The sequence below is a fragment of the Glycine soja genome, chromosome 6 (genome assembly GCF_004193775.1).
Source record: "Glycine soja cultivar W05 chromosome 6, ASM419377v2, whole genome shotgun sequence".
Taxonomy (NCBI): domain Eukaryota; kingdom Viridiplantae; phylum Streptophyta; class Magnoliopsida; order Fabales; family Fabaceae; genus Glycine; species Glycine soja.
Window position 1 is genome coordinate 2586251 of NC_041007.1, and position 26685 is coordinate 2612935.

Below are 26685 nucleotides of genomic sequence, written 5' to 3' on the forward strand. Positions count from 1 at the left end.
CCTATTACCAACAATATTCAACACAATTCATAGAAAATTAAGTTCTTTAAACATGTATGTTGTCAGAATGTCAAGACTTGATACTTAACCATATATTTCTTCATCAAAGATAGGAGAAAAGACAATAGAGAGCAATACTAGAAGGTTAGCATGTCTGGGCACTAGTCATGATAACGTATTTAATTAGTATCACAAAAAATAATGAGAAATCCAAAACATGGAGTAGAGCACATGGGTTATCGCCATCACCACTTTAGATTTATCCGTTTGAAATTCTCGCAGCCAATCCACATTCACTCATAATTTGTGGCTTCGCACAACACAGCACAATATTCTCCTCTCTTCTTCACTTCAATATATAGTTACCTGCCTTTCCCGCCAGATTTGAATTGTGAATGGAGCGATTTTATTCTTCTCAACGAGAGAGCCTTCTTTTAGGGTACAATAATGACTATATTAATTCTCTGATTCCGAGGTCGTCGTCCAGCGATTCGATCTCGGAGGTTGATTTCACCGACGTGTTTGGGGGGCCGCCGCGGCGGTCTTCGGTGAACGAAGCGCGGCAGACTGTGGGTGAATTGAGTGAAGAGGAAGGGGAAAGAGGTTGGTGCAGGTGGCCGCCGGAGCGGGAAAAACCGGTGTTTGGGGAGGATAGTGGAAACCGGAGGCGGCATCCCACAAACAAGAACAGTGACTTCTTCGATGATATATTCGGAGGAGAGGCATCAGGGAGCGTGTGTTCCACGCCAAAGAAGCGCGTTGGGGACGCTTTCGCGTTGTCTCGAGTGTCCAGCCCTCTGCCTCTGCCTCCTGCGGCTGATCCCGTTGTTGGCTCTCTCCCTGCAACCTTCAGGTTTTCTTCCTACCCACCTAACTACTTAGCATTAGGGTGACTGCTTCAATTTTTAAAAACAAAAAATAAATGTTGTACAATAAAACATGAAATTCTTTTCATTTTTAATATATATACACATTAAGCTATACCTTTTCAGATATCAAAATACTTTTTATTATTTTATTAAAATTAGTATCTGTTCCGGCAATTTTATATAACTTTTTAAATGTTCTTGAAATCATTAAAGACTTGAGATTTTATAAAATTGGTTTTACTTAAAATTTATTTTAAAGTTATTTATATTTACATGTTTTATTTTACAAGAAACTTAATAGTAAAGTTTAGTATAATATTTACATATCAAAATAATGTAACATTTGACATGTTTGTAACCTTTAGTAATATCTTATGAATAGTCGTTTTCCGATATTGATAGTTAAGAAAATCTAACATTTATGAACATATATATTAATTATTTTTTAAAAGAATATATTAATTAGCTTTTAATATTTTTATTTAGTTTCTTAAAAAGTAATTTTCATCTAGTAAACAAAATTCAACATATTATGTTGTATGAACTTATTCATTTTTTGACATATAAATAAAATATACTATTAAATAAACATTCGACATTTTTGTTAAATTAAAAGTTATATCAATTATTTAAGAAATGTTATATTTTTTAAAATATATTTATTACATATGCATTTAAGGTTTTGTTATTTGGTTTACTTAAGAAGTAGTGGAGTCCACACTTAGCTAAAAAAAGTCATTATGTGAATGTCTTTGTAATAAGAAAATATCATTCTTAAACTATGATATACCCAAAATTATTCTAAGAGTATGTTTGGAGTTACAAAGAAAGATGAAAGAAAGTTTAGATTGACAAAATGATAATGAAGTGTAACAAAAATTAATGAAACATATTTCATTTTATTATATTATTTTCGGTTAAAATTAAGTTGTTTAAGATTCGAATTCTAACAGGTCATTCGATATGAAATAAATTATATTAAAAAAAAAATATTCATCTTATATGTGTTCACGGTACGCAACTAGTATTAGTTATTGCTTTCAGCGGGATTCATTTCCTATGAATATTATGATTAGCAAAAAATATATTATGTTAGATTAATTAAGTTTTTAGTCTCTTAACTTTTTCATATTCTAATTTTTAGTTCCTCAAATCTTATTTGACAACTCTAGTCTTTTATTAATTTTCGATAAATATTTTTAGTCTCTTAATTTTTTTTTCCTAATTTTAGTCTTTTATATATTTCTATTGTTCATATATATATATATATATAAAATGAGAGACTAAAAATAAATAAAAATGAGAAAATTAGTAGTCTTATTGGAATGTGAAGGGATTTAAATTTAACTTTCAGAAGAATAAAAAAAATTAAATTAGATAACATAATACAGTATAAATAAAAATGAGAAAAAAGTGTGCAAGAGAAGCTTTTCATGAGAATCTGACACCCCAAGGAACTTTCTATAAATTAACTCACACGTGTATAGATATATTATATTGTATCATATCTATTAGATAGATATAGACATTTCATATACGCATCTACATATGGACACCCACGAATTGGGTCTGATATAAACATCATTGAAAATAAGAACCTACATTAGAAATAAAATGCGCACAGTTGAAAAGTCTAAATATAAACATTAACACCAATGAGAAAGTTGATAAATATGTTACTTGTTCTGTCCAAATAAATAAATACGTTACTTGTTTGATGAACTAATCGAATTATTACAACTGAAAAATTTAAATATAAACTTTAGGGTACCGATGGGAAAGTTGATAAATATGTTCCTTGTTTGATGAACTAATCAAATTATTTCAAACTCAAACATGATTGGAACATTAAATTATTTACTATACGATTGACTTTTTAGTTACACAACATATTATGGTTCCTTTTTCCTTACTAATAATCACTTCTTATCTTATACTTTCCTTTTCTAACTTCCCAGTAAGATGGGAAATTCATGATTTAGTTGCCCGGAATTTCAAAGCAATTCATTAATGACTTGTTCATCTTCAATTTGTCATTGATTCTTACTCCTACCACTTTCAACTGACCAGCCTTCCTGCCAAATTGACAAATGGAGTGGACCTTCCAACATTTGGTTCCCCCACTAGGAGTAGGAACCTCAGCAACATCAACGATGGTATTGTTGCTTCAAATGGATTAAAACCTTATCGACAAAGTCTTCTATCACAGGAGTTTTCAAACTCCAGCACATCTGATAAAGCAGACAAAGGAAGCATTATGAAACAAAACATATCTATTAGTGAAGGTTCGCCTGGTGCTAGTAATGGCCAGTTTCATTTCTCAATTTACAAATGGGCAAGTAAAGGGGTGCCAATGGTGATGCCTCTTAGGACAGAGAGAAACTCAAGGAACAAAGATAAGGCTAAACTTGAGAGATGCTCAAGTGCTAAGGAATGGATAGTCAGTGAAATTACCACTCAAAATCCTATAGAATATAATGGTTCCCCTTTGATGAATAATAGAAAACAAGATGTGCCAACTACTTCCACACCCACTGAAAATGGATCAGATTCAAATCAGATTGTAGAACAAATAGTTTCTGCCAAAACTCAATCAGATACATCAAGCAGTCCTCAAACTATTACTAAAGATGTTCCTACAAGTTCTATCTCGCATGACGCTAGAGAAGTAGAATCAAGTACTCGTTCTACAGGTGAGATAGGCTTCTCTGGAAAAACTGAGGCAGCAAAGGAAACTCAGAAGCGTGAGCCCAAACCATTACAATTTCTGTTCAAAGAAAGTGATAAGAAACAAGGTGAAGCCATGTTAAGCATTTCATTCTCTCTCTCTCCCTCCCTCCATCTCTCTAAATTATATATATGTATGTTTACACACATTACTACCTTACCGGTTACCAGCCTGTGATACTGTCCTTCATTTCATATGTCAGATAATGATGAGACGATTACAAGGGAGAGAGAAGAAAACAGGATGAAAAGCTCAAAAAAGTTGTCTGCTGTTTTCGATGTTACCGTGAATCCAATTAAACAAGAAGAAAAGACAGTTCCCTTGAGGGATGTGGGACGTAGCAAAGCCATTTCCCAGGGTTCGGTAAGCTTAGGTGAGAATATGGGGAAAGGCCTAGTGAAAGGAAAGGTCAAGGAATTCGCTCGAATTTTCAACCAAGAAGCTGTAACAAAACCCAAATTTGACTCCAACTCTCGATCTCAGGGTTCTACATACAAGAAGAGAGAGGCTTTAAGGGCAAAGAATGAAGTAAGTGTTGTCACAGCTTTAGAAGATGACTACAAGAGAAAATTCACTTTGTTAAAAGGACATGGATAGTTTGAATATGCTTTAGTGATAAATCGCATGTACAATTCTAGTTTCACAACAGTAAAGGTGTTTAAGATTTTTTTCAATTCTCCCAGGTGGAAGGTGGTCCAGAACAATCCAAGAAGTATAACTCTGCCACAGAGACCACAAACATCTCTGCTAACATTTTGTCTCATGAAGATGATATATCAGAACCAGGTACAGCTTAGTTATCCAAATCCCAATATTCCTTCAGTTGAGAATTGACTTTCTTGGGAAGTGGTCAAATTATGAATATGCTCTTCTTTATTCGTAGCATGGTGACAAGAATATGGCACACTTACAGAGATTATGTATGTGGTCTTCATCTAACTATAGGAAAATATAATTACATGGCAAGCAGTATGCAGCAGATTTTATTTGAAATTCTTATGTAGTCATTTATTATTTCCTTAATGTTTTTTCTCTCTTAATTATCTCTTAAATCAATCCTCGAGAAAGTTTTCTTTACTGTATGCTCTACATCCAAGATGTGGATGGATTTCATTTTGATACGCTGCAAGGAAAACTGTTCATACTTTATACAATCAATGAATAATTACGGTGCCAATTATTTAAAAAAGCTATTAGAATCTTTTCAATGCAAGTGAAAAAACTTATTTATTATACAAGTGTGGCACTTGCTTATTTATTGATAGTGTTAAAATGAAATTTACAGTTACCAATCTTTGATCAACTTTTAAACTCTGTAGATATGATTTGGCTGAGCATTGATGATTAAATTATGTGATGGAACTACTTGATTTTGTTGGCAGAAATTCCTGATATATCATTTACTGTTATTGGAGATAAAGACGAGTCCTTCCATGGGAGTTTCATGGTATAACATTAATAAGTTAAATAAGTTCCTTTCGTAAGTATTAACTTTTTTGCCTTTTTGTGCCTTGTGTTGATAAGCTCCTATATTGGGTTTTGCAGATACAAGTATTAGCCCAAGATGAAGATGAGGTCTTACAAAACCAAGAAAATCAAGAAATCCAGGTAATTTGCTACTTACCTAGATTTGTTTGTTTCAAGGTTATAGAAGAACAAAAATATTGAGTATATATATCTCTGTATACAATGTAGACGATTGACAACAAGATAAAACAATGGTCTAAAGGGAAGGAAGGAAACATACGCTCCCTGCTATCGACATTACAATATGTAAGAAAAAATAAAATTGTTCTTTACTCCTTGCTATTCTTATCCCACTTTTATTGAAAATTTGATTTCTTCTTCTTGTTTGTGAAATAAGATAAAGCATTTTATTTTGACTTTAAATCATAGCTAGAGGTTAATGCTTTTAAAGTCCATTGATGGGACTAGAGAGTCTAATAATCCCCCCATTTGGATGGTATACTCTAAGAGGGGACATTGGATGGAAAAATCTGATCATGGGACAATTATGTAGGATGCCTATGTATTTAATTGTGAAGAATGGTCATGTAATAATTATGTATTTAATTTTGTAGGATAGTTATTTACTTATTTAGCACTTAATGAGTCTAATTATGCAGGATAGTTCTGTAGCAGTTATGCATTCCAAGTATATGATCAAAGTAGGGATTATGGGTGTATTAGGCAGCTTGGACAAAGTGCATTCTCTTTGAGAGTTTCTCAACTCTGGGATAACATTCCTGCTCTAGTTTCCGTAAACTGTGTTTAATCATATTAAACATCAATTTTAGTTGGTAATTCATCATCCATGGTTCCATGCTAATTACTAACTCTTCATAAAGGTACTTTGGCCGGAGTGTGGATGGAAGTATGTGCCTCTTGTTGATATAATCGAAGGGAACGCAGTGAAAAGATCTTATCAAAGAGCTTTACTCTGTCTGCATCCAGATAAGTTGCAGCAAAAGGGTGCTTCTTCAGACCAAAAATATATTGCAGAAAAAGTTTTTGATATTTTACAGGTAACATCTTTGTGGTAATTGATTAGCATTACAAAATTCTATCTCTTTCAGGATCTATGTTTACATTCCTTAAAATTGGTCACACATTCCATTGCATCACGTTCTTCTATTTTGAACTTGAGACAGGCAGACATTTTTGGAATTTTTTGAAGCAGGAACAATGACATTTGTGGTGAATTTTGTGAAGCCATTCTAACCGAGGACCAGCCCAAACAATTTTAGCTGTTTTTTTCCTGGTTTAGCCAGATTTTTTACTAGTTTTTGGTCCAATTTTAAAATCCTTGACAAGGGCCATAAAATAATCAATAAACAATGCATTTGTATTTGAATTTTGATTTTATAACTAAGTCATTGCTTTGTTGGGTTACAAGTGTGAGGTGAAGTCCCACATCCGGTAGAAGTGGAAAGGTTGAGCACCATATAAGTGAGGAAAAGAAACATAAACATGAGTTTTAAAGTTTTGGGTTAGAGTGTTGTGTCAAGTCTCTTATGTGGTAGCTCCTGATCCACAGGTGTACTCCTCGAACCTCCCCAACAATTAGTATCAGAGCCGGAGGTGAAGTCCCACTTCGGATAGAGCTGGAAAGCTAACCAACCAACTAAGTGTTCTAACAAATTCAGGATGCAATTGATTTGGATCATTCTAAGTTACTTCGTACCAACTTAGCCACTGAAAATCTAGATTTATGTTCTGTTTCCGGTCTTCTTTTAAAGCACTTATTTTGAAGTGCAGAGATAAAAGCTACTAACTAAAATGCTTTCTATTCCATTTCTAACCATCAATTCGTATTATGTTCTCAAAATGAGGCAAGCACACTTTTACAAAACACAAAATTATACTGAATTATTAAGATGGTTGTGCACTGCGGAAGCCTTACTCATGCTAATGATTTTTTAACTGATCATACGCGCACTGCAGTCAATTCTTAGGAAGCTATTTAAATGTAGGAAATGATTAACATGCCTTATCATCTTTGTTTTACAAAAATCGAATTACTATGTCCATATTTTACAATGCAGGAGGCATGGACTCAATTCAATTTGCTCGGTGCACTCTAATTTTGTCAATAATACCATTATTGAGTAGCTGGCAGATATTTTTTTAAAAAAACAAACCTTGTGGGAAGCTGCCCTTCATAGACTTTCAATAAGGTGATAGATCTTGTTCTTATCAGAAGTGCAAGTAGTACTTCATATAGTTGTCGCTAATTTCATTGTAATTGTAATGTAATATAAGTGGTTGGGTCCGCAACTATTTAATTTTCTTGTCTGGTATGCGCCAGTATTTTTTTCCCTCAACACGATAGAATATTTTTTCTTACCTCTCTCTATATATAGATGTATAAACAAAAGCTACAGAACATTTATAAAAAATCACTTTTATGTTTCATAGAGAATTCTTCTCAACATTAATTTCCCTAATTCTGCTGCAAGAAGCTGCTTTGATACTTTTGGCTTCTCTTCAAATTTAGCCAATCTTAAATGGACACGTCTATTATGTGATGGCCATTACCTCTGCTGTATCCTCAGTCCATGGTTAAGAATATGCATTATTTTGTTAGAAGGATTGTTTATGACGATGAAACATGTCATTATTTAATCAATAGGAATAGGCAATTTATTATTTCAGATAAATATTTATCGTGCGCGTTAGGAATATTGTTTATGACGATGGCCATAGGCGTGGCTTTTTCTATCTCGGTAAATAAATATTGAAACAAATAATTATTAGAAAATCGTGCTTGATTTACATATAATTTTGGTACCATTGAACGAATTGTTAAAGTGATATACTATTTGATAAGGTGTCGTATCAAGTATCTTTTTATGAGAGCTTAAAGAATCAAGCTTCAATTACAAATAGTAGTCAGACTTCACTCTTACATAATTGTATAAGTTCATTAAAAATAGATGTTCACTCTTATATGCTATAACTACTTTTAAACGTTTGAAATTTATCTATTGTTAAGTACTTGCATTCACTCTAGGAAAGTATTTTCGCCATTGAACCCAAAACTTGATGTTACTAGTGTGAGTTAGGTTTTCATCATTGACGATTAATTTAATATGGGTTCGACTCTCATCTCTAATGATGTTTTACACATTACATCCCTTGTCAACCATTTTACCAGAGAATTTGCAAGATTTTTTTATTTTAGGAAGACTACAGATATTACTCTATTCATAATTAGATCCTTCATATAGTTAATGTTTAAGTCCAATGTACTTGAACTTAACATTAAGATCGAAATATGATTATAAAAGAATCTCAAGTAACTGCATAAAGCAGGTGCATAAAGCATGTTAATTAGTTAGCCAAACAACTAAAATAACAAACTTATAAATAAATAATCTAGAAAATAAAAGTATCAAAAACTTCGCAAACAATACAAATTGAACATCTCTCACCAAAGGCAACAAATCAACAACGATCCAAACCTAATCTACCTTCCTCCATTACATGCACCTTTTCTCGAACGTATAATCTTTAGTATCGTCTTATTTACAATTGTCTTCTTGGTGATTGCCCCAATTATTCAATAGATATATTATCCTCAACACTGTTTTAGACTCCATTTAAAGTCTTTCCATGAGGGGAAAACTTTGTTAATAATTAAAAGATACAATCATATGCTTTCATATAGATGCATATTGTGTTTATTTGTAGATATTAAGAATATATTTATTTTCACATTTATTTCATGAAAGTTCTCTATTAACGAATCATCTTATAATTATAAAAACAATCAATAAGAAATTTCTTACTTGTCTCCCATTCACTTGATTTTGAAAGTACCATTTTTATTTGCTCCAATAATATTTTCAAGTTACTTAACTTCAAGAATTAACGAAAACAACTGCATTAAAATTGCAGCTTTGTCCGGATTAAGTTCATAGCTGTTACAGAATTGCACTCTGGATGTCAGTGTCCATTGTTAGACGGTTTGATATTTTCCCTTTTAAGGAGTGTTATTGTTCGACTTGTTCTACCTAATGCAACAAACATTGAAGAATAACATGAATCGGAAATCATACATTGTAACACCCTATATTTGAAGTGGATCCTATTGATCCTACAAATTGACCAAAAATATAGATACATTTAGCCTCTGCTCAGAAATTCGTTGATGCTCTAGAGGCAGTTATCAGATAAATACATGTTCTGCACAGAATTTTCTATATTAATTTCCTTTTCTTTCCTGATAAATAATGGAACCATACAATGAATATACAGACCACGAATCCGAAGAATTAGCATTGGGAAAACAAACCTGCAGGAAAACGAAAGAGAAGGTTCAGATCTAAGGTTACATGGCCTTTCTCAAATGAGTTGGGTCATTTATCACAATCAAAACGTGAACGAAGAACAGTTAAACTTATAGATCTTGAATTGTGTGCCTCAAATTGAGTTCACCAGCAATTAAAACATTATTGGTCACGTTATTTACAAGAAAATTACACAAGTACCATTCAGATGTTTAGGTGAATGTATACTATTTAGCTATACCCTTCACACAAGCTGTCCATTCATAAACAGATACTAAGTTTGAAACTAAAACTCGACTGGAACTACATTTCATTTGAGACGGGGGCCATGAAATTATCATTCGTCTTTCTGATGCAAAACACTAGGCATGCTATTATTACCATTGAGAGCAGCGTGATATATTCGTTTTTCAGCTAACCCAATATCAGAAAGTATCAAATTACCCTGCGAGCAGAACACAAAATAAACCAGCATCAACAGCAGTTACACAATAACAAAAATGCCAATGCCCTTTGCTACAAATGGTATAACATGGAGGTAAATACCTTAGGCTATAGAGGTATGCAATCAAAATTAAGAACGCAAATTAAGACGGTTTTGATTCACATGTGTTGTGTCTACACTGCTGAATAACTTTCCAGTTAAAGGAAGTGTTCGAGAGAAAGTGTGTAATGTGTCACTAACACCTATTTATACTACCAATCCAAGCACAAGTGTATGGGACAACTTAGTACAAGCCCACTAAAATCACGATCAAATTAACATCACAAGACTCCTAAAACACCAAGTCCTAATATTCTAAAATTTTCTACAAAAAATATTTAAAATCCACAGTTGAATTGATAGTTTGCCACATGCATATCATGCTAAAAAAATTAATACAATATATTTTTTACTCCAATGAAACATTACAAAAATTAATTTACAATATACTTTTCAAATAAAAGAAAATGCCAACAATTAAATCGTGTAGTAACTTTTCCTCAAAATTTTGAATGCAGAAAGAAGCAATAAATGGGTTACCCCAAAAAACAAGTTCTTTAAAGAATTATTGAGTGGTGTAACTGTAAATTCTTATGCAGTACCAATTTATACACACGAGTAAAGACTGCCTCCAGCTATAGAATAGGTGAACACCTATATCCTTCTTAATTATTTAATTAACCGTACAGTAGCAAAACATTGAATTTTTTCTCAGAGAAAACCGTATAAATACCTCAGTAGCCATCAACCTTCTAACATTATTAGCATATAGTTTGGGATCATTCATCTCCTGCTGTGAGGGATGGTAAACAGGTACTCGGATCACCTCCATATAATTCACAAACTGACACAGGAGAAATATTACATGGCGCACCTGCCAACATAAATGTAAACTTAAATAAATAATAAAAACAAATGTTGCTAAGAAAGATGAAAATTTCTACAATTTAAATTACAAAAAAAGATCAAGGAAATAAATTTTATTAGCTCATTAATGATTAATAGCAGAAACAATTTGCTTCTCCAGATGGCCAGCACAGCATCCTTTGAAGCACAAATGATGGTCTTCATTCTAAAATGAACAACAACTTTTTAAACTTTGCACGGGTGGAAAGCAAATGTTTTTTTAGCTTACTCGCCCAAAAAAACTGCACTACCAACTTACAAGTATGAAACCAGTGAGTATAAAGAGCTCCGCTAGCTTTCTTACAACTTCAGACATGAAACCAAATTCCAATTCAGAACAACATTGAAGAAACTACTAACTATTCACACCTAAGGTACAACTCTAGGTTCAAAATATAACAGTTACCAGGATAGAGAAGCTTAGATATTGAGTATAAGATTAACTTTTATAATCAGAATTCAGCGAAAAACAGGAAACTTTATTACTATTAAACTACTCACCCCAGATATGGAATCCCAGGCGGGGCTAAATCTCTGGTAATGATATCTTAAAATCACAGGAAGTACTGGTGCCTTTGCCAAAAAACCACCAGTCTTGAATGGAAGGAGGAACTCTCCATTTGTGGTTGTTCCTTCTGTAGAATGAATACCCAATATCATTAAAATGAGTGATTATAAGAACATTGATATACATGAACAACTTAAATACTCCAAATCACACGATAATTAAATGATAGATATAATAAGTGAAAACTGAAAACCATGAAATTTTATTGACTATAATATGACCATAGTTAGTGCCATCATGTGCAACAATTAATTCACATATTATCAGCAGAATAAATTAATAAAGATGAAGAAGTTAAAGCTAGAGTCATATTTGAAGATAAAGAAATATGAGAGGTGAGGCCACTAAGAAATGAACATATATATAATCTTAGGTTAAAAAGGGATTTTTTTAAAGAGAAGAAAGTGAATCAAAAACATAAATTTCTGCCTGTGGATGAGAACATGGATGCAGTATTCATTTAATAAATAGGATAAAGGTAAAAAAATGCAGCAACATTAATCATCAAATTAATTTTACAAAAATCCAAGTTGCAAATAAAAGTAGAAAATTCTACATCAGTCATTTATATGCTGCTAGTATACAAAATCAATACATTTCTCTTAACACAATCGAGAACAGAGAGGTGAGGCCAGGTAATTTTTGTTTGAAAATTCATAAAACTGCCAACTAACTATAGTTTCCTCTTATTAAGATTAAATTAAAGATTTTATACATTGAAGACTACAGGATACCAAACCCTACTTAAGGCATATATGATATATATTAGTGTAGATCCAATTTGAGAGCACAACTCTAATTTAATTTTGTTAAAGGGGAGAGAGAGAGAGAGAGAGAGAGGATGATAACCTGGAAATAACATCATTAATGGAGCAGACTCATTCTGATGAGCTTCTTGAATTCTGTCAGTGACAACAGCTGCAGGAAGAAAGTTCACACGTTAACTTCACTAGAGATTTTATCAATGATTATGTCCCAGAGCAAAGATAGGATAAGATTAAATCTAGCCACCAGTTCAAAATATAATTTAATATTAAACATGGAATTAAAATCCTAGTTTGACTAACTAATATGCACGAATATGCATAACGGGACAACTGTTGGGGTACCTCTATACAATGACAAATAGCACGAGTATATTTAAAAGCCAAAAGGGAAATTCAAATACTACAAATGAAATTAATTCAGATTAAAAAAAATGAAGATTACTCACCGTTGGTTCATTGTCAATGCAAAGAATTTGGAATGTTAATCAAACATGTGATGCCACCGAACAGACTGAATGAAAATTCCTATGGTAAGTCAACTTCCTGAACTACCAACAATGATTGGGCACTCTCATTTTACAAATGGTATATAGAATTTTAGACAGTGTTGTCAATGGCAGATGGCAGAATATTGCAGAAGGCCAAAATTCTGCCATAGAAACATGCCACTGCGGCCTATAGCGCCCACATGGCAGGCCTCCCATCAAAATTAGCCTATGGCAGTTGGCAAAAAATCGGCCACGCCATTCCACCATGGCACCACCATTTGACAACAATGGTTTTAGATCAGATCATCTAATTTATGCCTTACAATCAAACGATCAGGAGGTACAACTATTGCATAGAAAAATTAAAAATTCAAGATGCAAAAAACTTAATGCAATGCTGTTAAAAATATGAAGAGAAGAAACACACAATGCACAGGTCGAGGAATGAAACAAGGGTACTTTATTTGAATTGCAAACAATCTCATAATTATTATAAAGTTTTCATACACCAATATATATGCACCTGAAACACCCTTGAAGTCCGATGACTTTGATTCCCGCTGAACATACACACAACCAAGGCACTTGCTGTCACAACAAACACACCAAAATATATAAGCACTTGATTCTAAATAATCCCTTATATTGAAAAGAGCATAACCTTTCATCATTTAAAGAAGCCAACAGACCTGATGAGACCAATGAGCGGAAGTTTAGCCACTGATCTCTTCATCAATGAAATCCAAGATTTGAAACAAAAATGTCAGTAACAAAGCATATGTACAAGATGCATTCATAGACATAGAGCAAAAATTTGTCACGTCACAAACCTTAGCAACAAAACTTGGGAATGAGGACGACATGTGATACAAAATATCCAAGTATGACACATGATTAGATATTATTACGCTAGGTCTCCCCAACTCTTCAGGCTGACTCCGGTCTTCCTTCACGAATTGAAGTAGACAAAAGAAAAGAGGAAGAACTAAAATCAAATGCCAATACATAATTTATTGCAAAATATAATCAAATAAGATGCTTGGAAATTTGTTATCTAATAGCAGTAGCTAATAATAATTGCTAAAATACTTCTCAACAGTACTTTCAAATATGAAAAGGTAAAGAGAGGCATTGCCTCTCACTAAATATACTAGCTAACCATATACAAAAAACATTAAAAAAGGAATGAAGGAAGAAGAAAAAAAACATTTTTTCGGTTCCAATGGGACAGAATTAATATAACTTTTTAACTGAAATGAGAAATACAATTCATGACTAAATGATATTTTCTAGTTATAACAGCTACACTTTCACTTTTTTTAGTAAACACGTATAATGAAAAGCTAAACTTCAGGTGATGGATGCACATTGAATCCGAAAACAAATTGAATAACTGGAAAGTGAGAAGAAAAAGACAAAGCAAATTAAGTGAGACCTGAGAGGCAGAGTTGGATTCGGGGATCCAATAAAAGCCGAAAATGAAGAGCATGACTCTGGAGAGGGCGCGTCCACACGAAACAATGACGGTTCTCCTCAACCCACTCATATGAGCGTAATCTTCCTGTTCCTCCTCGCCGGTCGGAGCAGAGAAGAGAGTGCAAACCCTACAAATTAAGTAATAGAAGAGCAATATGGTGACGGCGAGAACGACTCGAATGGGGAGGAGAGTGACCAACGCGAAGCCGAGCAAGAGCTTCTCCTTCGCTGGCAACTCGCCGCGTCCCATGGTGCCGTACACGTCGCGGCGGACGTACGCGGCGAACTTCTTCTCCATCTCGGCGATGCTGTCGGAGGAGGCCGGAGGCTCCGGCTTCAGCAGAGGACGGTCGTCGCAAACGCTGTTGGCGTTGCCGTTGCAGTTGGGTGGCTTCGAATTGAGGTCTTTGAGTTCGGACTCCATACTTGATCGATGGATTATTAATACGATTGATTGATTAATTAGTCATTAGATTTGAGATTTCCTTTCCAAATGTAGAATTAGGGTTTTAGGGAGGGAAATGCAGAGACAGAGATAAGGAAGGAACAGGATGATTGATTTGCTTATGCGGATCTCAACAGAACTACTCACGCCACCGAGCCTTTTTCTTTTTTTCAAACAAATATACAAATATGGTGGGATTTTGAATAAATTCATTAAGTATGTCGTCTTCTTTTTTCAACAAATCAAAAATATACTAGTAAAAGATAAAAACTATACACCAAAACAAATTACCTCTTAAAAATACTTAAGACTAAAATTAAGATAATTATCTACTAGATTAGTAATTAGAATACAACTTTGATATTATTCTTCTCAAATCCCACTCTCTCACTTTAATATCTTCAATACTTTTTCTTTTGTTTAATGTGCATTTCACCTATAAAATTTATCTTTCAATCATTTCAAATTATTATTATTCTTTATTTAAATGCTTAATATTCTTAACTGCTTGTATCTTTTGATCTATTTTTAATTTCTAAATTGACTTTTAATATAAAAAATTAAAATTTTAATTATTTATTAGAAAATTAAAGCTTAATTTTATTTATTTATTATGAAGATTAATTATAAAATATTATATGCATCTTTTTTTATTTAATAAATTTCAGACGTGATTTTATAATTGAAAAAGAATATGTTAGATGTTTTTAATGGGGAATTTAATCAATTTTGTATGTATCAAGTGAATCTGGATTTATTAGGAAGTAGACTCGCAGTCGGATACGCACAAGGAATCAAACAAAAATTAACCTTACACGTGTCTAAGTAACATACAAAAAGCCGTACATATGATAACGACAATCCGTAGCTGCATGTATCCAATTTTACATTATTAATTATTTTAACATTATCAATCTTACAAAAATGTATTATGTGTATAGATTAATTATTTTAACATTATAAAATATAAGGAGATATTGTAAAACTACTATTTTAACTTATATATTGCAGAGAGTAAATATTTATTTTATACAATTAAAACTTATAATTTATAATAAATAATTTTTAAAATATACAAATTATATTATAATAAAAATTTCATATTAAGTAAAAAAAACATATAAAATATATTTAAATTTATAATATATAATTTATGTTGTGATATATTGTTAATTTTAATCATTCAGGAAAAAATATTATTATTAATTATTGATAATATTTTCAATCATGGTTATGATCATTTTGTTTTCAAACATCACTTAGGCTCAATAATTTCTCTCCATAAAAAAAATAAAAATTATGACCCAAAATGAAAAAAAAAAAAAACATTGTTTTAAACAAACTTTAAAGTGTATTTTTGCATTGTAGAATTACTAGGGCTAAAATGGGTTAGGCTTGTATAAGGAAAGCGCAGGCCCGGCCCATAGGTGAATGGACAATGGTGGTGGTGAGTGGTGGCATAACCGTTGGATAAAGAGTACCGAACGCCTTTGGATTCTTTTTCTTAACGGTAAGCATCCTCATCTCACCACACCCAATTCCCTTTAACGTTACCGAACAAGAGTGACTGTGACCTTTCGCCTCCCCACTCTCTTCTCTTATAATCACAATCTCCAAAACTCTCAATTTCAAATCAAATAAATAAATACCAACAATGCCCGTAGCCACGAAGCTTCGACCGGCTCCGCAACCGCGAGCTATCTTGAAACCTGCCGGAAATAGAGTAACCGTTTCCGAAGAACCCAAACCGAAGAAGGAGAACAACGTGAAGACTCCACAGCGTCCCCCGCAAATTCCCAACACCGTTTTGCAAAGCAACGTGTCTTTGAACAGCATGTGTTCCTCTGATTCATGTTCATCAACAACCAAAAACGCAACTGTGGCTGGTAGGAGAAACGTGAAGCGTAACGGGTTTAAGCCTGTAAGAGTTGTGCCAGATGCCGCCGATGTAGCAACCATATCGCCGCCTCTTAAGAGATGTGAATGGATCACTCCAAATTCTGGTAAGCGTGCCTCAGACTCAGAGAACCTTCATTTTTATCCTCAATAAATGACAATCCGTAGCTGCATGTATCCAATTTTACATTATAGTAACGTACTCTTTTTTGTTTGATTTTCTAATTTAATCGGTCGAATATATTAATGTTCGGGTCAGAGATTTTGTCACTAAAAATTTAATTCGTCGTTATGTAAGTTTTCTAAAAAAATTTCCGTCGAATTAATGTTTTAATTTATTATCAAATTAATCTTTATAAGTTGTCTAGTATCCTTCTTAATTATGAGGAGTTAGAGTGGTGATAAAAGGAGTTGATCGAAACAATTCGGCGACAAAGAAAAATTATTTTGTAATATATTTTTTTTTTTTATGAGTAACTTAGTTACACATCTTTTGATAACTGTAATTACAATGAAAAAAAATCGAAGAATCAATTTAGTGATATTTGTTAAAGACTAATATGATTATGAAATTGAGGATTGTATCTAATAATTAATTTAGAAGTTACCTTAATTTAATTACTTGTCATTTTAAATATAAAATCCTTTTGTTAGTATCGGTCCCTTCAGAATCAATAAGTAATTAAAAATAAAAAACATTTAGTACCTCAAGATATGTATGTAAAACATAAAAACATGTTACTTTTTCTTTTTTTTAATTTTGTATTTGTCTTTAGTTTTTTTTTTTTTGTAGAGGTATTTGTCTTTAGTTTAATTTTAAGTAAAAGTATAGTATTTTTCAAATTAAAGTTATCCAATGACTTAATTTTTTATGCAAAACTTTATATGGCAATTATTTTTGAAACAAAACAAATAGTATCATCTATTATCGATATTTAATGGATCTGTATATATATTTATTATGATGGTAAATGTTTGACGAGTGATGCCATACTCATGAAGAAACTGGATTGCATACCAAGTGTCATCTTCGTTTCTCATGTTATTTATGGTCGAAAATGAGTTTTGTTTTGTAGTTAGTATAGGCCATTTATTTACAATGTGCCAAAAATAATATTTTAAAAGTTCAAACAAACTTTATTTCTTCTTCTATGCGTATAAACTGGATTAAAGTAATGGCCAAGGTTTGGAATTATGAATGATAATAATCATAATGGTAATAGTCATAGTGCTTCATCTTCTACACGTAGCATCATCATAAATTATGTCTTGAGCCATATATAATAATTGATAGAGCATGGCCTGCTATGACAACTATTGGTTAAGTATGGACATTGAGTTACATTATGACTTATGGTGTTGTTTCTTAAAGTGCATGTTGTCTTCGGCTTTATAGCTCTTACAACACCTTAATGAAGGCGGTGGAAAATGGGTCACATTCTTTTGCTATACTAGCTTTCCATGCATGTGCTTCTGCATAGCTAAAAAAATCTAAGGCAAATTTCCCCCCAACGGAGTTACGTAGAAAGGCCTCCGAGAGTATATAATTCAATTTTGCTTATCCTCTTTACCTCTTTAATTTAAAAAGTTAGCTTTGGATTTTGGTGTTTGTATACTTTTGTGATTTGTGATAGTTCTAAATTTCCAATATTGTAGTAGGGGATTGGGAACTTCGTTTTTGGGAACTTAATATGGGGTTGGGAACTTCAATTCATTTTTGGCAAAGAATGCTCCCGCTTAAATTTAACTAGAGTCTGCATATTATTACTCTACCCCAATGATAATAGGATTACCTCATCAATAAATGTAATTTCATTCTTACAGACCCGTTTTACACTGCTTTCCATGATGAAGAATGGGGTGTTCCAGTTGATGATGATAGAAAGCTATTTGAGCTTCTAGTCTTTTCACAAGCATTGGCAGAACACCGTTGGCCAGCAATTCTTAAACAGAGAGACATATTCAGGCATGCATATATGTCTATCTCTAAATCAACCAATTTTTTAAACCATGAGACTCTACGTGAATACGTATCATCTGACTCTTGTTATTTGGCATGATCTGTCACAGGAAGCTTTTTGAAAATTTTGAACCGTCATCAGTTGCTCAGTTTACTGATAAGAAATTGCTGACACTGAAGATAAACGGCAACTCATTGTTATCAGAACCAAAGATCCGTGCCATTGTGGAAAATGCTAAACAATTACCTAAGGTAAATTAATGCTGCTTTTAAAACAAATATATTAGAATTTCAATGCATCCTAAAATCACATGGTCATTGATTTATTCTTTTACAGGTTCAGCAGGAGTTTGGTTCATTCAGCAATTACTGCTGGAGATTTGTTAACCACAAACCAATAAGAAATGAATTCAGATATGGACGTCAAGTACCCGTGAAGACTCCAAAAGCAGAAGTGATTAGCAAGGACATGATGCGCAGAGGTTTCCAATGTGTGGGACCAACTGTTGTTTATTCGTTCATGCAAGTAGCAGGGCTCGTTAATGACCACCTATTAACATGCTTCAGGTACCACGAATGCAAAGTGACAACCAAAACAGAATTTAAAACTGAGTTTAAGGAGAACAATGACTGAAGGTCGTTTAATTGGAGGAGAATAATGTGTTGTGCTGTATGCTATAATTTTATTCTTTCTTAATCTGTTTGTATGTCACCTAACCTAACCAGGAAATGATAGGCCTCATCTTGTTATTGGTGTTTCCACGTGAAGGTGCATGTTTCTTTTAATACCCTTACCTAATAAGTTGCATGTTCTAATCTGTTTCGGTGTTCTGTAATAAATTTCCAACTTAGTCTTGCCACCCTGTACAATTGATAATGCATTGCTTCTATGCCCCACTGTGTTTCATGTTCTTCAAGATTTTTGGAAGACTGTTCTCGTAATTAAGCTCATAATCTATTCGATAAAAACGGAGTACAGTTAGAAACACCATTCTGAAGGGGGCTTTCTGCATTAGTGCCATTTTCTAGGGCAACTTTCTAGCTTCTCTGCACTCACTTCACAGACCGACATCATGATTGGAAATAAATTATTTTGAGAAAATATATTTTATTTTTCAAAAAAACTCATACAGAAAAAAATTTTAATTGATAATTTTTAATCTCCGACATACTAGTAAGTACGAAATCCAGGAGGTGGTTAATGGTTAACTGTCTCAGTTCTATTTAAAATTTTATTCAGAAGTTGGGCTTTCTGACAGACTAAAATCAGATTAGAATTGTTCTTGCAACTAGTAAGACACGGTACACATGTAACTGTATCTCTGTTGGCCATTTATATACACCAGGTTCACTTCCCCGCTTTTGGATAGAAAGGAAAGTGGGAGAAGAAAAGCATCAACGAAAAGAGTTATTATTTATCTAAAAAAACACAGTTGATGAAAGGAAATAAAAATAAAAAATAACAATTCTTTTTTTATTTGTTTATATGTTTAAAATCCTTTAAAATAGAAAGAAAAATAATAGGTTAAAAAGAGTGAATAAAAGAAGAGTTTTGAACGATTTTGGACATAACTGTAAACATAAAATGCCCATGACATCTGATACTTCTCGATTCCAATAACAAGTTTGAGGTGGTTACACACGAGCTGCTACTTGCGGCAAGAGAGCTGAACCATTTACTAATAACAGTTACTTGAGTTTCAACATCCCAAATTGAATGAACAATTGTGTTTTGTGGGGTCTCAATCTGGCATAAGCCTAAGCAGGCGTCTTCCCACTTCCAAGTGTGAGTTCCAAATCATCCAACCCCACTTCATGAATCCTCTCCCCAACCCAGGGCTTCACCTGCATCGCAAATTCGGGCTCCGAAATTCTCATCTCTTGGATTCCGTTACCAGACAGATTGAGGTTGTGCTTGTGCTGCTGACTCACAACTGGTTTGATAAAGTTCATGGTGGGAGAGATAGGCACAGCAGAAACAGAAGGTGCAAATGCTTGGAAGTTCAGCCACTGACCAGACTCAACAGTGGAGGTATCAGACTCATCACACTCCGGGATAGTGGGTGGGGCATAAAGGTGGCGGTGTGTGGGGCTAGCCGGTGCTGAAGCCGCGAAGAAAGGGTGGTGGCTGTGGTTGAAGGATGATGCCATAGAGGCTTTGGCAATGGAATCCCATGTGGGAATTGGCTTGGGGTTTCGCGAAGTTGGCGAGGACAGAGGCGGGGTAACAGGGGCGCTGTTTGATATCCTCAAAGGAGGGAGAGACGAGGGAAACGCATGCCGAATGTAAGGAATCAGGTTTGAAGGGTTGTTTGCATCCAAACGAGACGGGCTCGGGAAAGACGAGGAGGAAGGGCTCACTTGATATGAAGGAATTGGACTTGGAAATGACGAAGAAAGAGGACTCGGATTTTGCGATGAGAAAGGAGTGTTTCTGGTGGAGGTGCCTACACCATCACCAGGAAGTGGTGCCCTGCATCCCTATATTCCACAAACAATCATCACACCCCAAACCAAATTAGTACATTTCTTGGTTACAATTAGTAGATACATACAGTATATCATACTCCAGATATGCCAAATTGCTAATTTTGTTCAACTACACCAAGTTTTGCAAAATTGAGTTCGGTTGAAATTAATTCTAGTTCAAGTCGATTTTGGATCAATGTAGTTTATGTTTGGACGTTTTTATCGTAAAAATAGTAAAGTTTGGTATAAAGTTTTTGATGCAACGAAAAAAAATATCAAACATTGCTACTAAAGTCAAAATCAATTCTTCAGTGTGTGAAACAAAATACTAAAACACATAAAAATATACTTAAAATCAAGTTACTAATTCATATATAAACGTGATCCTGAATAATTAAGTGTGAATCCAAACACACACATCATTGATAGAGGAAAATTTCCTTACCAGGTTCCGGTGTTGCCTAATTCGACTAGAAAAATGCTATTTCACAGAGAGGAGACAGGGAAATGGGAATGAATAAATAGAACAAATTAATGAGGCATTATGCAAGATTTGAATCGAACAGTGAAGAATAGCTGCAAATCGGAAAAAAGAGATCTCCATGAGCATTGAGCTCGTTGAAAGAAGAAAGAAGAAGGTACCTTGCGATAGGTGGTTCCGTCTTCTTCGACGGTCCAACCAGCTTCGGCGCAGAGAGCCTTCAAGACCTCATTGTTGTCGCAGTGTTTGGGCAAATTGTAGTTCCCTTGCGCCCTAAGGCCGGAGTATATCTTGGCTGCAATGGCTCTCCTTCTCCTCTCTCTCCTCCGGTTGTTCTCTCTCTCCCTCCACGAAGGTTTCCTCCGATGCGTCGCCGCCGACGTTGCTCCGTCCGAAGTCATTCTCACTTCCGCCACGGCGTCGCACCTGATTTAAAACCCACACAAGTTAGTAACGACCCCTCACGAGGAATGTGCTGCTTCTACTTGTTTCTTTTTCTTCTACTTCACTTCTCTCCCTGTTTATTAAGTTTAACAGCAGATCAAGCTAGTCTGAGGGTTATTATAGAGTGCGCGAACCCTCACCGAATCTCCTGAGGGCGATGCGTCATCAGCACCGTTAAAGGATCAACGGGCGTGATTGATGAGGGAGACGAGATAAAGGCAGGGTGGGATTTGCCTCGCGGAGGCCTTGCATAACATGTGCACTGCCTTCTGATCACCTAATTATTAGTGGGGTGTGGGACCCACGCAACGGCTCGGCTTGATTCTCCTTAAACTCTTTCTTATGTCTGTGTTATTGGTGCAAGCCATTTGATGTGATTAATTTTCGTCCAAATATCTCATTAGTTATTTCAGTGGAATTTTCATTTTTAAAATCACTTTTTTTTTTATATTTACAAGATTTGAACTTGAATGAAGTTTTACTAAATATCCAATGACTTTGGGAGTTGGCTTAAACTGATTTGAGGCGTTTTGCAAAGTGAGTGATGATGGATGATGGCATGATGCATGCAGCCTCGAAAATCGATGGGGGAATATGCCAAAACGCTTTTTTGCCTTTGCCTGTTGTTTGTTTGGAGCCTTTTTCTTTTTCCAGTTTCTCTTTAACGGGTCAAACATTTAACACTTGAGGCTCCAAACACACCCATAAATAAACAGATAGTAGACCAGGTCTCACGTTCTATTAATTTCATGCTACATGGCATTATGGTGTGAAGACCCGACCCGGGTTCCGCGTGAACGAGTTTGGCACAGGCATGAATATAACGATGTGATACTTGTCCCCCAAAGCCACAAAAGCATTGTCCATTTTTGTTTGTTTGTTTCTTGTTTTACTTGTGTAATTTATTCATTTTACTTTACGGCTCTCCTATTTTTATCATACAAATAAATAAATGTCGACTCTAAATTGGATAATGCATACATGTCTGATGGTGATAGTATAAGCAATTATTGAGGCTTAATTATTCATTTTATGTGGTGCAAGGTATTGTTTTGAGATATTAACAATTTTTTTTTTACTCAAATTCGTTTTTGAAATTTTAATTATTACAAGAAAATCTTTTGGGCAATCAAACATGGTTGAAGGCTCAAGCCATGGTAGCCCAGATGAAAATCATTGTGAACAATCACCGACGATGATGGAGGCAAACCTAAGAGTTAGTCAGAATAATGATAATAGTCTTAATGCAAGAAAAATGCAACATGAAAAATGATAAACATATATCTGCAAATGCTTAGGGTTCAACGACTTCCACTTACAGGTGACTAGAGGTCACTCAGGAAGAATGTGATGCTTGTGTAACAAGATCGATTGATTTAACAACATGCTCTAATCCATCCACCAATCTATATATTTACATGGAAGTTCATTGAAAGGGTGGTAGTCTAGATCTATAGTGTCTATCTACAATCTATGGTTGCCCTCAATTGACCCTTTTACTGAATCATATTACAATATAAGCTGATTAGTGCCCCCCTCCCCATGAAGGTTTGTCGGAGATTAATAATGAAGGAGCGATTTTAAATTACAATGCCATGCCTATATGTGGAGGAGTAGTTGGAGATCATAACGGTGAATTCATCTTAGCATATCCTTGGAATGTGTTTATTCTCTTTTTCGAGCTTAATTTGAACCATTTTTCATAAATTTAACTTGCTTTAACCTAGCATAGAGATATTTCTCAGATTTTAATGGAGTCTGATTCAATGATAGTAATGAGGTTACTCACATCTAATATGTAATTACTCACCATGCATCTCACCCTTACTTCCCCTTGATTTCGCATATTAAGGACCTATGGCAACATACGATTGCATCACCTGGTGCATATGCCCACTGTGAAGTCAACCAAGTAGTTGATGTCTTGGCCAAGTTTGAGTTCACTTTTATATATATATATATATATGTAAGGCATTAGAATTTTTTAATTTCCTTTTAGGTTCCTAAGCATTCATTTATTAACATACATTTTTTGGGTTCATTTTTCCATGACTTTTAGCTAGTTAGTTTCGTTTTTTCTTAGGCGCTTAGCCCCTCGTGCACTAAATAAAAATATTTGAGAGAATAATTTAAGTAAAAAAAATTGGGATTTACAAGTTGGCCATAACATAATTAAGGTCACCGTTATTTAAATAAATTTCACCTTTAATATTAAAATCAAGAGTTTGAATATTAGAGTAGTCATAAACATGGTTTGGTTTGATCATCATCTTAACCAGAAGGATTAATTTAATAATTTATAGCTGCGAGATATTTTAGTTAAAAGACTATAAAAACTGAACAGTACATTTTCAAAAGAAAAAAAAACTAGTTAGATTCATTAATTAAAAATTAATCATTAAAAACATAATGAAATGTAGACATATATACAAGAATTGGTAAAGTTATTAAAAAATATTCCTTTAATTAAATTTCTAACTATTTTAGAGTTTGATAAAAATCATCTTGTAGGGTAACTATTGTGTAACCATGAATTATCATATGATTAAAAATTATTAATTTTTGTAATAATTAATTTAAAAGTCATATTTAGTATAACCTTTAATGTTTTTTTAAGAAAAGTATGACTTCTAATGTTGATGATACAGAATTTTGACTTTAATTTTGATATTTTATTAGTATAAATGTCTTTATATTTTAAACCAATTTAAATTTATTCTAAATGAGGCTTTCAAAGTAACTATGGAAAAAATCAAAAAATTCAATCACATGACAAATGATTAGAGGATAGTATAAAAAATTTTACAACTATTAATGTATTTGAATTAATTTTTTTACACTGGTAAGTTATACTTATAATTTAATTTGTGAACTCATGTTTTAAGAATAAAGTTTGTTTTTCAATCTATATTTAAGTATTTTTAAAAAAAAATCTTACCCTACGTAATGATTTATATGTAATTAGATAATATAATTTTTTTTTGGTTCGTAGATTTTAATTAAATTCTTAAAAATATACTATCTACTTGTAAATTGTTAAATTTTTCATAAAGAAAAACCCACCTGTAGGTAAGATATCCATGTGACAAACTGACAATTAATACATTTTTTTACAAGAAGACTACTATTTCGTAAAGTCATCTTTGCAAGTCGTCTTTGCATGAATTATATTGCATGATATAATTATTTTGTCATCAATAAATGTTAATTTTGTTAAAATACAATATTTCGTAAAGTTGCCTTTGCATGCCTATTCTGATGCGTGGTGCCAATATGTGTCTATTAATTTTTTGAACCAATATATGTAAATTGCTGCATTTGATGGAATATATCAATATAAGGAAAAAATCAATTTTAAAAAGCAATCAATGACTTGTTTGTATGTCTTTTAATTAAAAAAAAAAAAACACCTTCGTACCAACTAATATTTTTGTTTTTGTAAATAAAATTTGTATTCGATGTGAAAGTCGTTTGCGGCTCTAAGAAAAAATGAACTTGATTTTGCAACATCTCTCAAAACAGAATGATTGGAGTATATGAATAAATATGCAAAGTAAAAAAACAGTGTTGATTTTACGTAAATTGTTTTAACTTACAACACTTTGGATAATTTATTTATTTGATGAAGTTTTGGGTTGAGAGAATTATATATTATTTTTCTAAAGAAAAAATTGTAACTTTTATAAATAATATCCGTTGTATTAGTATTATATTATTTTATATTGTCAATTTTATTTAGTTTCTTTTCGTACTTGAATATTTACGTACAATTTAATAATTTAGTATTTAAATTTTATCTTTTTTTAAATAGTATTTATGTGACATATTTATCCCTGGGAAACATAGGTGATGGTGGGAGCCAACTACAGAGACATCATAACGGAATCCTAAGATGGATGATGACCATAAACAAAAGTAACACATTTTATATGTTGGAAAAATATTTTTTTCATTTATGATTTTTAATATAATAAAGACAGATAAGAAGATAAGATTGACAGGCACGATAAGATGGTTGATACTTTTTCATCATTATGATAATCTGAATTATTAATATGATAATTAAGATTTTAGCATGAGCAATGGATATTATAAATGTTTGTTTTATATAGTTAAAATTTATAATAAATAAATATTTTGAAACATCTAAATTATATTTTAATTTATGATAAATAATTTGTTATAATATAAGATTGGTTTTATCTATTACTGTTTTTTAAATATTAAAATTCAATTTCAAAATAAAAATGAAAAAGATAAAAAGTTAAAAATACATCCCTCAAAAGAGTATTATTTAGGAAAAAAATACTCTCATTAAATAATAATTCTTAAAAATATACTAATTCAAGATAATTATTTTGATTTATATAAAAGAGAATTATGTAAGTGAGACATCTTAGTTAAAGAATGAAAGAAGAGAATAACACATTAAAAAATTATGGGCATTAATGTAAAATTCAATTATAAAAATATATACTTATATATACACACATAATAAATAGTAAATTTATTTAATGTGTTATTTTTTTAATTTTTGACAATAATTTTAGTTGTGCACTCATGCTTTAAAAATATATTGCCTGCCTTATTATATTTAAAACTCATATATTGCCCGCTTTATTATATTTAAAACTCATCGTTGGATTCAAAATTTATTTCATATAGATCATATATACAAAGTTTTATATCAATCCAAAATTATTTGATAATAAAATTAAAATCAACGTAATATAAATATTTCAAAATATTTTAGATACAAACCAACCTAATAAAAAGTTTTATATCAATCCAAAATTATTTGATAATAAAATTAAAACCAACGTAATATAAATATTTTAAAATATAATAAAATATAAATTATTTGATTATTATCTTTGTTGTTGTTCAATTATATAAAATTTGATACAGACAA

The 26685-nt window shown here is 32.7% G+C and overlaps 4 protein-coding genes across 9 annotated transcripts; 2 read left to right on the top strand and 2 right to left on the bottom strand.

Annotated features, from left to right (window-relative positions):
- The first annotated feature begins 155 nt into the window (after positions 1-155).
- Positions 156-7516, top strand: LOC114414668 (J domain-containing protein required for chloroplast accumulation response 1-like). Of its 5 annotated transcripts, none has more exons than XM_028379015.1 (10): positions 156-853; positions 2940-3664; positions 3800-4125; positions 4281-4383; positions 4980-5044; positions 5143-5205; positions 5293-5370; positions 5729-5857; positions 5946-6122; positions 6249-6925. In XM_028379015.1, exons 1-10 carry the CDS (start codon positions 396-398, stop codon positions 6270-6272), a joined length of 2148 nt encoding a protein of 715 aa, XP_028234816.1. In that variant the 5' UTR covers positions 156-395; the 3' UTR covers positions 6273-6925. The 5 variants fall into 5 exon arrangements, with proteins under 5 accessions (XP_028234816.1, XP_028234815.1, XP_028234814.1 ...); XM_028379014.1 differs by having other exon boundaries at positions 6635-6925; XM_028379013.1 differs by lacking the exon at positions 6249-6925 and adding an exon at positions 7143-7516 and having other exon boundaries at positions 157-853.
- A 1529-nt stretch (positions 7517-9045) lies between these two features.
- LOC114414669 (lysophospholipid acyltransferase LPEAT1-like) lies at positions 9046-14696 on the bottom strand. Of its 2 annotated transcripts, XM_028379019.1 has the most exons (9): positions 14038-14696; positions 13433-13549; positions 13292-13329; positions 13126-13190; positions 12197-12265; positions 11281-11414; positions 10607-10747; positions 9771-9834; positions 9046-9394 (listed from the first exon to the last, which is right to left on the bottom strand). In XM_028379019.1, the coding sequence occupies exons 1-9, from the start codon at positions 14500-14502 to the stop codon at positions 9375-9377; spliced, it is 1113 nt and encodes a 370-aa protein (XP_028234820.1). In that variant the 5' UTR covers positions 14503-14696; the 3' UTR covers positions 9046-9374. The 2 variants fall into 2 exon arrangements, with proteins under 2 accessions (XP_028234820.1, XP_028234819.1); XM_028379018.1 differs by lacking the exon at positions 9046-9394 and having other exon boundaries at positions 9480-9834.
- A 1265-nt stretch (positions 14697-15961) lies between these two features.
- LOC114414672 (probable GMP synthase [glutamine-hydrolyzing]) lies at positions 15962-19267 on the top strand. Its single transcript, XM_028379021.1, has 4 exons — positions 15962-16526; positions 18244-18385; positions 18490-18631; positions 18717-19267. Exons 1-4 carry the CDS (start codon positions 16178-16180, stop codon positions 19011-19013), a joined length of 930 nt encoding a protein of 309 aa, XP_028234822.1. The 5' UTR covers positions 15962-16177; the 3' UTR covers positions 19014-19267.
- Positions 19268-19918: 651 nt separating this feature from the next.
- Positions 19919-21865, bottom strand: LOC114414671 (protein BRASSINAZOLE-RESISTANT 1-like). Its single transcript, XM_028379020.1, has 2 exons — positions 21491-21865; positions 19919-20860 (listed from the first exon to the last, which is right to left on the bottom strand). The coding sequence occupies exons 1-2, from the start codon at positions 21728-21730 to the stop codon at positions 20138-20140; spliced, it is 963 nt and encodes a 320-aa protein (XP_028234821.1). The 5' UTR covers positions 21731-21865; the 3' UTR covers positions 19919-20137.
- Between the last annotated feature and the right edge of the window lie 4820 nt (positions 21866-26685).

Excerpts from the sequence above, each read along its gene's own strand:
- LOC114414672 (XM_028379021.1), top strand. The coding sequence starts at position 16,178 with ATGCCCGTAGCCACGAAGCTTCGACCGGCTCCGCAACCGCGAGCTATC. Across the intron at positions 18,386-18,489 it reads AAACAGAGAGACATATTCAG|GAAGCTTTTTGAAAATTTTG; the intron begins GCATGCATATAT and ends GATCTGTCACAG. Across the intron at positions 18,632-18,716 it reads ATGCTAAACAATTACCTAAG|GTTCAGCAGGAGTTTGGTTC; the intron begins GTAAATTAATGC and ends ATTCTTTTACAG.
- LOC114414668 (XM_028379013.1), top strand. The coding sequence starts at position 396 with ATGGAGCGATTTTATTCTTCTCAACGAGAGAGCCTTCTTTTAGGGTAC. Across the intron at positions 4,384-4,979 it reads AGATGATATATCAGAACCAG|AAATTCCTGATATATCATTT; the intron begins GTACAGCTTAGT and ends TTTTGTTGGCAG. Across the intron at positions 5,371-5,728 it reads TGCTATCGACATTACAATAT|TTCTGTAGCAGTTATGCATT; the intron begins GTAAGAAAAAAT and ends TATGCAGGATAG.
- LOC114414669 (XM_028379018.1), bottom strand. The coding sequence starts at position 14,502 with ATGGAGTCCGAACTCAAAGACCTCAATTCGAAGCCACCCAACTGCAAC. Across the intron at positions 12,266-13,125 it reads GGACTTCAAGGGTGTTTCAG|CTGTTGTCACTGACAGAATT; the intron begins GTGCATATATAT and ends TTCTTCCTGCAG. Across the intron at positions 10,748-11,280 it reads CCTGGGATTCCATATCTGGG|GTGCGCCATGTAATATTTCT; the intron begins GTGAGTAGTTTA and ends TTATGTTGGCAG.
- LOC114414671 (XM_028379020.1), bottom strand. The coding sequence starts at position 21,730 with ATGACTTCGGACGGAGCAACGTCGGCGGCGACGCATCGGAGGAAACCT. Across the intron at positions 20,861-21,490 it reads ACGGAACCACCTATCGCAAG|GGATGCAGGGCACCACTTCC; the intron begins GTACCTTCTTCT and ends TGTGGAATATAG.